The 11047-nt window shown below is 39.9% G+C and overlaps 1 protein-coding gene across 2 annotated transcripts in view; it reads right to left on the minus strand.

The window, feature by feature from the left end:
* Positions 1 to 11016, minus strand: part of DARS2 (aspartyl-tRNA synthetase 2, mitochondrial) — a 37483-nt gene extending 26467 nt beyond the window's left edge. The window contains exons 1-7 of one of the 2 annotated variants that reach the window (XM_020798537.3): positions 10807 to 11016; positions 5858 to 5957; positions 4578 to 4644; positions 2972 to 3073; positions 2527 to 2622; positions 1171 to 1294; positions 1029 to 1075 (exon numbers count right to left, since the gene is read on the minus strand). In XM_020798537.3, the coding sequence (XP_020654196.3) occupies positions 1029 to 1075; positions 1171 to 1294; positions 2527 to 2622; positions 2972 to 3073; positions 4578 to 4644; positions 5858 to 5957; positions 10807 to 10906 (636 nt within the window). In that variant the 5' untranslated portion in view covers positions 10907 to 11016. The remainder of the gene's footprint in view (positions 1 to 1028; positions 1076 to 1170; positions 1295 to 2526; positions 2623 to 2971; positions 3074 to 4577; positions 4645 to 5857; positions 5958 to 10806) is intronic. The other variant, XM_072998238.2, reaches the window with a different exon arrangement.
* Between the last annotated feature and the right edge of the window lie 31 nt (positions 11017 to 11047).

Genomic DNA, 11047 nt, shown 5'->3' on the forward strand with positions numbered 1-11047 from the left:
ACAAGGTCTCCTTGGAAGGTTTAACAGACTTCCTCAATATTTAATTGAAAGTTATACATTGTTTTCCAATTCCTAGCTACAATTTTGCAATTTTTACAATATTGCCACTGTTAATACGTTGAAAATTAGTTCTTTATTTGTACAAATACATTGCACCCTATCAAGTTTTGATAAAAATATTATTTTAGGACAAACTTCTAACCTTTAGTTATTTGTTTCCTTAAAGACCAACTGCCAACATTCCAATATTCCCACCACATATGAAAAGTACCTGTTTTCTAATACCCTTTCCAACACAATTTTAAATAATACCTACTTGATTTTGATTTTATTAATATCTATCTATAAAAATCCTCTTATGGTGAGAGCGGTCAGGCCAGGAGGGACCCAGTGGAGCCTCCTGTCTGAGGATCTTCCCCACATTCAGTCGCTCCCCAACAGTGCAATTGATCAGTCAGGAAAGACTTACAATAGGAAAGTAAAACCTGACTTTAAAGTAAGGGAACAAGGGCCAGTTTTCTAATCTAGGAAAGGTGGGAAGAAAGAGCCTTTTGTCATGGTAAATAAATTGTGGGATGTTCGTTACCTGGTAGAAAGCTCTAAGAGTGGGGTTAGACCCAGAGAACCTCACCCCTGTGGTTTAAAATTCCATGTGGCTAGGGAAAAGGGCGATGCCTGCCTAGGCAACTTGAAGTAGGGTGAAGAGAACATTTTCCCTAAACCTAGCATCAAAGGAGATCTAAGGACTGAGGAATTCATTGAGACACCTGCCTGTCTCTGTATCCTCAGAACATACCTGTAAAAGCTACCTTTTGTGTGGTGCTGCACAAATGACCTCCTGGCACAGACCTCTGAATAAAAGGTTCCTGCCCGTCTCTATTTGCCACCCTTTGTTGTATTGTGACCACTTTTATCTTAACTGCTTAGACCACCTGATCCATACTCTTTCTGAACGGAAAATGTAGAACAATTGAATCGTTTATCAAACAGTATATATGGGGGGGGGGGGGAGACACTGGAATACCTACTCCTGGAGTCTTCTTGAATAGAGTTGGAGTTTCTACGTCCACAAACCCTGAAACATGTTTTTATATATTTGTGAGCAGGAGAGTAAGTAAAAGGGGAAAAGGAAATAACTTAACATACAGCTACTAACAATTCATCTCTCACCATGATGATTGCAGAGGAATTCTCTCATTCTCATCACCATCTGGGATCTCAGACGTAGGTTGTACTGCATCTGGACACTGCGCAAATCTAAATAGCGATACTGCATTCGCAAAGCCTCATTTTTCTAAGCAAATGGGGAATGGGATACAGTTTTTAAAAGATGCAAAATTAAGACTGTTGGTTTCAGTCCTTCAATCTATTTTTAAAAGAGAGTAAATGTGATCTTTCTGTCATTAAGAAGTATTCCTGAATGCTGATCATTATTCTCAAATATCTCCTTTGCTTCCCAAGCACTGCTGTTACTCTTTGTTTTTAATGGTATCAGTGAATGCAAATTATGCAGAGTTTAAACAAACCCAAAACTACTACTTTTGTTGTTAATTATAGGCGCAGATCAACACAGTGCTCTTTACAAACTAAGGATGTGTCCCCTGGTCCTGTCTGTAGGACAGTTCAGGATTTTCAAATGTACAGTGGTGCCCCACATGACGATAATCCGTCCCATTGAAATAGCAGTTTAGCGAAATCGTCGTCATGCGAAAACCCTTTCCCCATTGGAATGCATTGAAACCCGGTTTAATGGGTTCCAATGGGGAAAATACCTCGTCGTCCAGTGAAGATCGCCCATAGGGAAGCCATTTTGCGAGCGCCGATCAGCTGTAAAAATGGCTGCCCTGCGAAGCATGGGTCCGGAAAACACAGGGAAGCCATTTTGCAAAGCTGATGATCAGCGGAAAAAATTGTTGTATTGCGAACAAACGGTTCATGAAGCACAGACCTAATTGACGTCCAGCGAAAATCCCCCATTGGAATTACTGTTTTGCGAATCGCTATAGCGATTGCAAAAAGTCATCGTTATGCAGATTTGTCATTTAGCAAGGTCATCGTCTTGCGAGGTACCACTGTATCTCCATTTAGTCAGACTCAGCTGTGCCCCTCATCTGAATCAATTTGTGGGTTTGTAAAGTCAGTGCCTCAGAAAACCAAAATGTCTATTACATTGTTTTTTGTTTTTGCATTGATAGATTAAATTGTGTAATTTCAGGCAGGTATAAGAGTAACATAGTAGGAACCTTTAAAGTTTGTTGTTGTCTTTTATAAAAAAAGGAAAGGAAAGCAAGCGGGAAAGAAGCTGAAAGAAATTGTGCCCTATCCAATTTGTGCTCCAGACACAGATCTGAATCTGACTGTTCAGCTTCTATTCAGACCTCACATAAACTAGGCTGATTTGGTTTGGAATTTGAAAATCCTTCCATTTTTAACAGATGCATGGAGGATAGGAAGTGAAAAGTCTTACAGGAATCCAAAGATACACAACACAAAATAGCACATCCCGAAGAAGGTTAAAATATCTACCTTAGAGACTTCTTTCACTTCAAAGGGTAGTTTTTTACACAAGTTTAAGACCTCTGCTGTGTCCACTTTCACTTCTATGTCACCAGTTGGCATTTTCTAAAATGGGGAAGAAGTAGTTGTAAAAAATGTAAACATTTTTACTTACAAGTTATGTAATAGTGTGGTGACCATAACTACTAATAAAGTGACCAGGACATAAGTGTGTTGCATCAGTCAACCAATTTATTAATTTAGTTTTCATTAACTGCCTGAATAACACTGACCACAAGGAGACCCAAGCCTTTGTGTCCTTTCTCCATCTCAGAAACCAAGACAGGAGTGGAGACTGACTTCGGCTTTGCGCTGAACCCATCGTCATACAGCCAAATGGTATTTTGCTTGGTATTTTGAAATAACTAAAATACATCTGAGAAATGTACAAGAAAACTCTTATCAAAGCACATACGGGGTTTGCCTGTTCTGGAGGCCTGGGAACTACAGTCCCTGTCACTCTCACAACAGATTCAACGGGAGCGTCATATAAAATCTTCTTCAAATGGGAAGAAGCCTACAGAAAGATGGAAAGAATGAACATGAGATTTGGGAATGCTTTCAGTACAGAGGCAGGTTTATTGGTCATGGCTAACTTCAGCCTAGCAGTCAGGAGTGAAGACTATAGTCCAAACAAATAGGGGAGACCTATGGTTTCTGTGCTTTACTCTGAAGTCTCCATATAGTTTTTCAAATGGATGGTAGCCGATGCCTGCTCTACCATTAATATGGGATCTAGGAGATTGTGAGCACTGAGGAGAGGCTTCTGAAGTTGGAGTCAAAGAGATGTTCCTCCTTGTGTTGACCGGAGGAAAGGATCTGAAAGCATAGTGGAAATGAAGAAGAAAAGATCTTGTGCATTTGATTACACCACATGTCTTCCCCCCTACTCTCTCACCCCAGAGACCTTCTCCACTTTGGTAACAAAACGGAGTCATAGTGCTTCTTATACATTTTGAGGGGGCAGAGAACTGTGCACTGGACAATAGGCAGCAGTAGCAATGAGCCCCTGTCAACATACATGGGGCCTGGCCAATGGCAAATTATGCCTATGCTGGGCTTGAAATTGATCAATAGCCCATGAACAGAGCACTGCCCAAACTTCTTTCTACCTGACCAATACAAAATAATTAACTCAAAAGACATTAACTTAGTGACCAAAGGTTGAAAGAGCCAGATTTTTTAAAAAAAATATCCTTGAAGGCATGTTGCATATTGCCCCAGCATGAATACAATGCCAGTATTTCTGAATGGTATCCAATCCTATTAAAGAGTGAATGTTACTGTGCTACATCTGAAAGCATGTTCAGATGCCCATTCTGCTGGGAAGTTTACTGGATGACCACAGCTCAACCTATTCTACCCCAAAAGTTTGTTAAGAGGTTAAAATATGTGCAAGGAGAGAAGTATGGAAAACGCCTTGAGTTATCTGGAAGCAAAACAAGACAATAACATAGAAAACAAGAAATTAAATAAGGGAATCCATAAAAATAGATTTCATACAGTTGGATGTTTCCACATTTTAGCTAACAGAAAATTAAGAGGTAAATCCACATTCTGGCACTATAAATGGTTTTTTTAATGAGAGCTGTATATAGGTGCAGAAATGAATATGAGGGAGAAGGTCATAGAGTTTGAGGGGAAATCAGGTGTCAATGCACACATAAAACCTCTTCCACAAGAACTCTGAATCTCGTTTTAGGCACTATCAACCTGACTTCAGATGTATACTCACGTTGAGGACTAAAACCTTGATTAATTAAAAACAATGAGAACACAGAATTTGAAGGATTCACCTTAGAGTACTCCATGATAAATCTTGCATGCATACACACAGTACAAACTCAAGAGGCATCTATCAAAATGCAAATATCACAGCTAACATACAAAACAAAAAAATCAAGTTTAGGATTGCAATGTCAGAAGCAGAGGGACTGCAACATTCTACACATCCTTAAATAGTGTCTGAAACAGCAGCTTGATGCAATATAACCAGATAAATATCACCTCTAAACTCTTACCTGGTCCTGAGGTATAAGAAGCTGGGTGAGTCCCTGGAAGTCTCTCAAAATCACAAACTGCTCTTGTCTAGCCACAAGTAATCCAAACACAGTTAAGTTTAAAATATGCCACAGTAAACATTTACATTACAACCACATTATATGCAGATAAATAATTTGCTACAGAGTTCCTGGGACTCAAAATGTTGATCTACAGGAAGGACAATCTCTCACCCAAACAATTTTAAATCAGAGATAACATTAGATTAGGCCCTCTCCTCTAACAAATTAGTTTTCTTACTGCAAGAAGATTTTTATGAGGATCATTAGATGAATCTGTTCTCTATGTATTATATGAAATGGTACTTTGCAGGAATCAAACCTTCGCTTGTATTCCTTAGATTCTACAAATACTTTTTGGTTTATTTAAACATCAGAGTGGGTCCTTCAAAGGAAAAAGGCAAGATAAAAACAAACAAACAGTATAATAACTGTTAAAAACAAAAAGAGTCAGCCTCAAACTATTTTAAATCCCACTTTTGTGTGTGGGAGATTTCAGTTTATATGCTTGCACTTCTGTATCCAAAAGGCTTTATTTTGGTTGGATCTTGCCCAAAATTTATATTATATGTACTAAGAAAAAGGTATTGCCTTTAGAGAAGCAAGATCAAACAATTCTGCTGCATTTCTCTAGCCACAGTCACCTGGTAAATCTTCTATGAAAACACAGCTGAAATAGTTCAAATTATTAAATAGACATGAACCTACCCTAAAAATTCCAAGCACACTATATTTAAAGAAGGTTCGTGGAACATTGCCCAGCCATCCCATTAGATGTGTCCACCAATACTGCTCAAAATCACAACTGATTTTTTTCTATATTGTTGACCAACCCTGGGGAAAAAATTACACCTTAATGCACTTCTTAATGAAAAGTTATCTGAAGGTGGTTAGAAAGTTAAGATCCAAGGAATCCAAAGTAACTCTAATTAATTCAGGCAGCAATTGAGTAATACAGTACTACATCTATATAATTGCCTCCCATACAGACTGATGTATGGAATGGCATACTCTAATAATGTGTACTGGCTAACTGACAAGGTGCCGCGTGTGTGTTGGTCACACATGCAGTCACATGCCTCGCACATACCAGACACTTTGCTTGTATGTCTGCCAGAACCATTGGGCTGGCCTCTGTTGGAAACCAAATACTAAGCTGACTATTACTTTATAAAGGGATTTAATAGTTACCGGTAGCACCAGCTACCCCATCATTCTAAATGTGTTTGTTTTCTACTTACCTTTGATACTGAATCCATCCACAAAGGGTGACGTTTTGACCTACATGAGTAGAACGCAATTCCCCACATGTTTTCGTCCGAGTGACAAAACTATTGACATCTGGGAAACAGAAAAATCAATTAAATATAATGAAGTCTATTAAAAAGATTAAGAAGTTTAACAATACAAAAAAGTGAAATAAACTGAGAAAACAATTGTGGCGACCGCCCACGTCACTCATGCCATTCATACTCATGGGCTGATTTGCAGGAACCTATGAGAGGGCTGGAGGAGTCAGCAGCTACATGAGGCTTGGCTGGAGAAGAGGAGTCAGATAGGGAGCAGATAGGGAAGAGACGAGAGTCTGAAATAGAAGCTAGTCTGTAGTAGTTAGAGAGGGTAGCAGAGTTAGGAGTTAAGAGTGTAGAACTTATAGAGAGCTAAAAGAGTTAAGAGTCAAACAAGTTATTAATAATCAAATGAATACATTAAGGTCTGTGAAGAACCTGCTTAAGCAAACTGTAATCAATAAACCTGTGTTGTTCAACTTTATACTCAGCTTGGACCTCAATCTTTCTAATTAAAGGGTGTTGACAGAGGTCAACTGGTGGCAGCGAGGTAAAGGACGTGTTGGGATACGTGCATGAGCTCTGTGTTTGGTGAAACAAGAAAGAGCCACGTGGGTAAACGTCACAATTGGTGTCCAGCGGCAGGATACAAAATAATCCAGTGAAGCAAATGTTTAAAAGTGAATTTTCTGGAGTTGTGGGTACTTTTTAGTCAGAGGTCTGTGGTAAAGAAGTGACCTGCTAGAGCTTTTGTGGAAAAGCTTAGTGGTGGGGCTTCTGAACCCAGATCTGGGGGAACTAAAGATAGGGCTGGTTAGCCAGAGAGATAGAGGTGGTTAAGAAAATAAGTAGAGAAGGTGGTTTATGTATAATGTGTATCTGAGAAACTTCTGTTATTATTCAATCTGCTTCACTTCAATAAATAATTTCTGTTCCTGTTCACAAGACAAGTGTTCTGACAAATGTCATTTATGTTGTGCATTGAGGTAATCCACTGGTGGCAGCGAGAAAAAAACGCGATGTGAGCCTTTCTGAGGAAAAACAAGCAGGGGCCACAAGGGTAAACGTCCCAACAATAAATACAGTGTTAATCATAAAATAGAAAATAAACAAATTTTCATAAGTTTACCAAAGACTATAAAAACAAATTAAGCATTGCTATTAAACATTATTAATTTTTAACACAAACCCATAACCCAAACAGAAATAACAGAAAACATTTTTAAAAATCATGAAGAAAACAAAATAAGCAGATACATAAAACTGAAATATAATTACTTACAATAATTGAATATTTAATGCATTTTTCATTTTACCATGTTATTACAAGTATGAGAAGAATTCACTAATAGCTTGGATATTTTCTTTATATTTCTTTATTTCAGTGGATAATAATCCAGTTTCTCAGACATATGGAATACCGTATTTAATATAATTTTATATTAACAGTGCAGGATAGTGACACAACCAATGAGCTTTGATTAACTTTCTTTAGCAATTTTTAAAGTGAATTATTATGTGATTAATTTGCACAATTCATTACTGTATTTATGTCTCCACCCACCTCACTTGATCAGCCATGCACACTGATCACATAGATTCTAGCCATCTGAGGAAACAGACTTGTTTTATCTTTCTTTATTCATATCAGAGTGTTGCACAATTTAAAATTATGGACATATATGGAACACTGGTAAAATTAAAAACAAATTAAAAAGTTAAGATAATTAGACTGTTTTTGACCAGATGTGGGTTACTTCAATAGCATTGTCTTGGTCATTGTTAGATTTTTTTTGTAACACATTTTTTAAATTAGGCATCCTTCAGTCTCAGACTATGGTAACGTGCTCTGTATGGAGGACTTGGAACAGCGTCTAGTGTGGCTGAGAAAGCCAATTCAAGAGTGACAATCCCTTCCACACTGAAGACAAATACAGTGGTGCCCCGCTTGACGATTACCCCATAGATGACGAAATCACTTGACGATGAGTATTTTGCAATCGCTATAGCGATCACAAAACGATGTTTGTATGGGTTTTTTTTCGCTTCATGACGACTGGTTCCCTGCTTCGGGAACCAATTTTTCGCTTAATGACGATCTGCGGCTCTCAAAATGTTTTGCTGACCTCATTTCGCAAGACAGAGTGCGGAAAATGGCCGCCCTATGGAGGAGCTTCGCTGCACGATCAGGTATTTACCCCATTGGAACGCAGTGACCGATTTTCAATGCATTTCAATGTTTTTTTACTTGACGACTGTGACGTGTGCCATGACGTCACCTGCCTGTCTTGGCTAAGGCTGGAGTTTCCTGGCCTATGGCAAGGCAGGAGGTGGGTCTTATAGGGGTGGAGCTTGTGTATATAAGGGGGGTGTACAAGGAGGGAAAGGTTGTTGAGGGTTGTTGTTGGTTGGGGAATTAGAGAGTGACAGGGTTAGGTATAGGTTAGGTGATTAAGGAACTGTGTGTAAAGTAACTAAGAACTGTGCAGGGTGAAGGTCTGATAAATATAGTAGTACAAGTAATTCTTTTAATCAGTGATTATCATTTTAAGTCTGTAATCAATAAATCATTCTTTTTATTTTAAAATCCATACATAGTCTGAGGTGTCAGGTTTATGTGTGGTTGGTGGCAGCGAAGTACTGTGTGTGTGTGAAGGATCGTGGCCTGTCATCTCTAGTGGTGACGTAGGTGGAGGTGGCAGTCGCGACAACGACAATTTCGCTTAACAGCGATTTTGCTGGAAGGCATTATCGTCGTCAAGCAGGGCACCACTGTACAATCTGTCCCCTATCCAGCTCCCTGATTTTGCTGCTTTGGGGACTTCCTCTTTGCCTTGGCCTGCTGGACAAAGGTCTCTTCAAATTGGGAGGCCATGATGCAACGCCTGCCTCCAGGCTGAACGCTCAGATGTCAAGGTTTCCCATCTGCTGAGGTCCATTCCTAAGGCTTTCAGATCCTGCTTGTAGATACCCTTGTATCACAGCTGTGGTCTCCCTCTGGGACCCTTTCCCTGCACTAATTCTCCATACAGGAGATCTTTTGGAATCCGACCATCAGCCGTTCTCACTACAAGCCCAAGCCAATGTAGACATCGCTGTTTCAGTAATGTACATATGCTAAAAATTCCAGCTCATTCTAGGACTACTCTATTTGGGACTTTGTCCTGCTAGGTGATACCAAAAATGCATCGGAGGCAATGCATATGGAAGGAGTTCAGCTTCCTCTCCTGCTGTGCACAAAGGGCCCAGGACTCACTGCAGTACAGGAGTGTGCTGAGGACACAGGCGCTACAGACCTGGATCTTGGTATATGCCGTCAGCTTCTTATTGAGCCAAACTCTCTTTGTGAGTCCAGAGAACATGGTAGCTCCTTTGCCAATGTGTTTATTCAGATCGACATCTAGGGAGAGAGTGTAAGAGATCGTTGTGCCAAGGTGCAGAAAGTCATGAACAACCTCCAATTCTTGCGTGGAGATGTTAATAGAGGAAGATGAGCCCATGCCCTGGCCCATGACTTGTGTTTTCTTCAGGCTGATTGTTAGTCCAAAGTCTAGGCATGTAACATATGGTGGGACATAAATTGCACACATATAAGTGTTGCATTAATTGACTTTCTCCACATTAACAGAACATTTGTCCTGTATCCAAGTAGGCCCATTTTACTTGATTATTCTTTGATCTTCCTACTTCAAAGTTTATCAAGCAACTTTCAGATGGTCTATCCAGAATATTGTCCTAGTGGAGGACATTATTTGACATTCACCCTTTCGTCAAATTGTGTTGTTTTTGTTCTCCATAGGTTTACCGTAGCCTCTGGTTTAATATTTAGAACTTGAGATAAGTGCAAAAAATATTTCCTCAATTCCATCTGTCATCTGGTGGTGGGGGAGTTTGATGCCCATGAAGTGGATGGATTTTGCCCTGTGTTACTTTATTTTATTTTTCATTATATGCTCTCAACATACTGTGGATTCTGGGCTCTTACTAGTCCTTTGGACCCAGGTGGCTAACTCCAGACTTAGAGCATTTTTTCATCTGGCCCCAAAATTATGGAATTCCCTTCCACAATACCTTTGCATGGAACCACAGTTGGACAAATTCTAACGAGACCTAAAAACTTACTTGTTCAACCTGGAACCATAGGGGTTGATCATGGAAATAGGCAACTATTGGGATAGAATTACTGTATTTCAATCATTATATTGTTATTATATTTATTTTGATTGTTGTCTTATTAAATGACAATTACTCGCTGTATGTTTTTATCATTGTAGTTATGTTATGGATGTATTGTAACTATTTTTGACTACTGGAATGCGCTCTGGTATACAGTGCAATATAAATAAATATTATTATGTTATTATTACTTTTGGAGGGGCCATGCTAGCCCAACAATAGACTTTTTCAAGGGGAGTAGGTTTCACGCAGCCAATAATAATATTGCATGATTTGTTAAGAGTTACATCCACTTGTTTGGCATGTGCTGATTTGTACCATAGGGCATAGAAGGAGCCTCCTCAAAAGTTGGAAAAACTTTGCGAGTACAGTACTCTTGGATATCCCTGGACAATGACATGCAGCCAGTCACTCCTTCACATCTTGTACTATAAACTTACTGGTGATCAAATTACTTAATTTATAAAAGTATCAGGGTTCACAAAGTGCAAAACAGTACCCAATGAAACGAATACGAACTAAATACAGTTCCTGCACGGGGACAAGCAATTACGATGAAAACTGACAAAGTACTCAGTGATATTTATTTTCTCTGCAAAGTTAAGGGAGAGAGACTCCCAAGACCACATTCCACACGCAGGGCACATGCAGGGCCAACAGCAGCAGCGAAAACTTTTCCCCGCGCACTTTCCTCCTCCTGTTGTTACCTCGAATGTGTTACCAACCTGATGCCAAGGTGCTAGAAGCGCCTCTGCCCCACCGCTTGGCTCCTCCTCTGGGGAGCAGTAACGAGACGCCGGCGGGAAGGAAGCGCAGCCGGCCCATGGCCCTCACTCACACGGGAATCGGGTCGCCGGCCTCTGGAGGCGGCGGCAATCCAGCTGCCCGCTTCCCTGCTCCGCTTAAGTCTAGTAGTCCTTGCCCACCCAGAGTTCATCGGTCACGTGGATTACTTCGTCATCGAGA

This window comes from Pogona vitticeps, chromosome 4 (assembly GCF_051106095.1).
Source record: "Pogona vitticeps strain Pit_001003342236 chromosome 4, PviZW2.1, whole genome shotgun sequence".
In the NCBI taxonomy this organism is placed as follows: domain Eukaryota; kingdom Metazoa; phylum Chordata; class Lepidosauria; order Squamata; family Agamidae; genus Pogona; species Pogona vitticeps.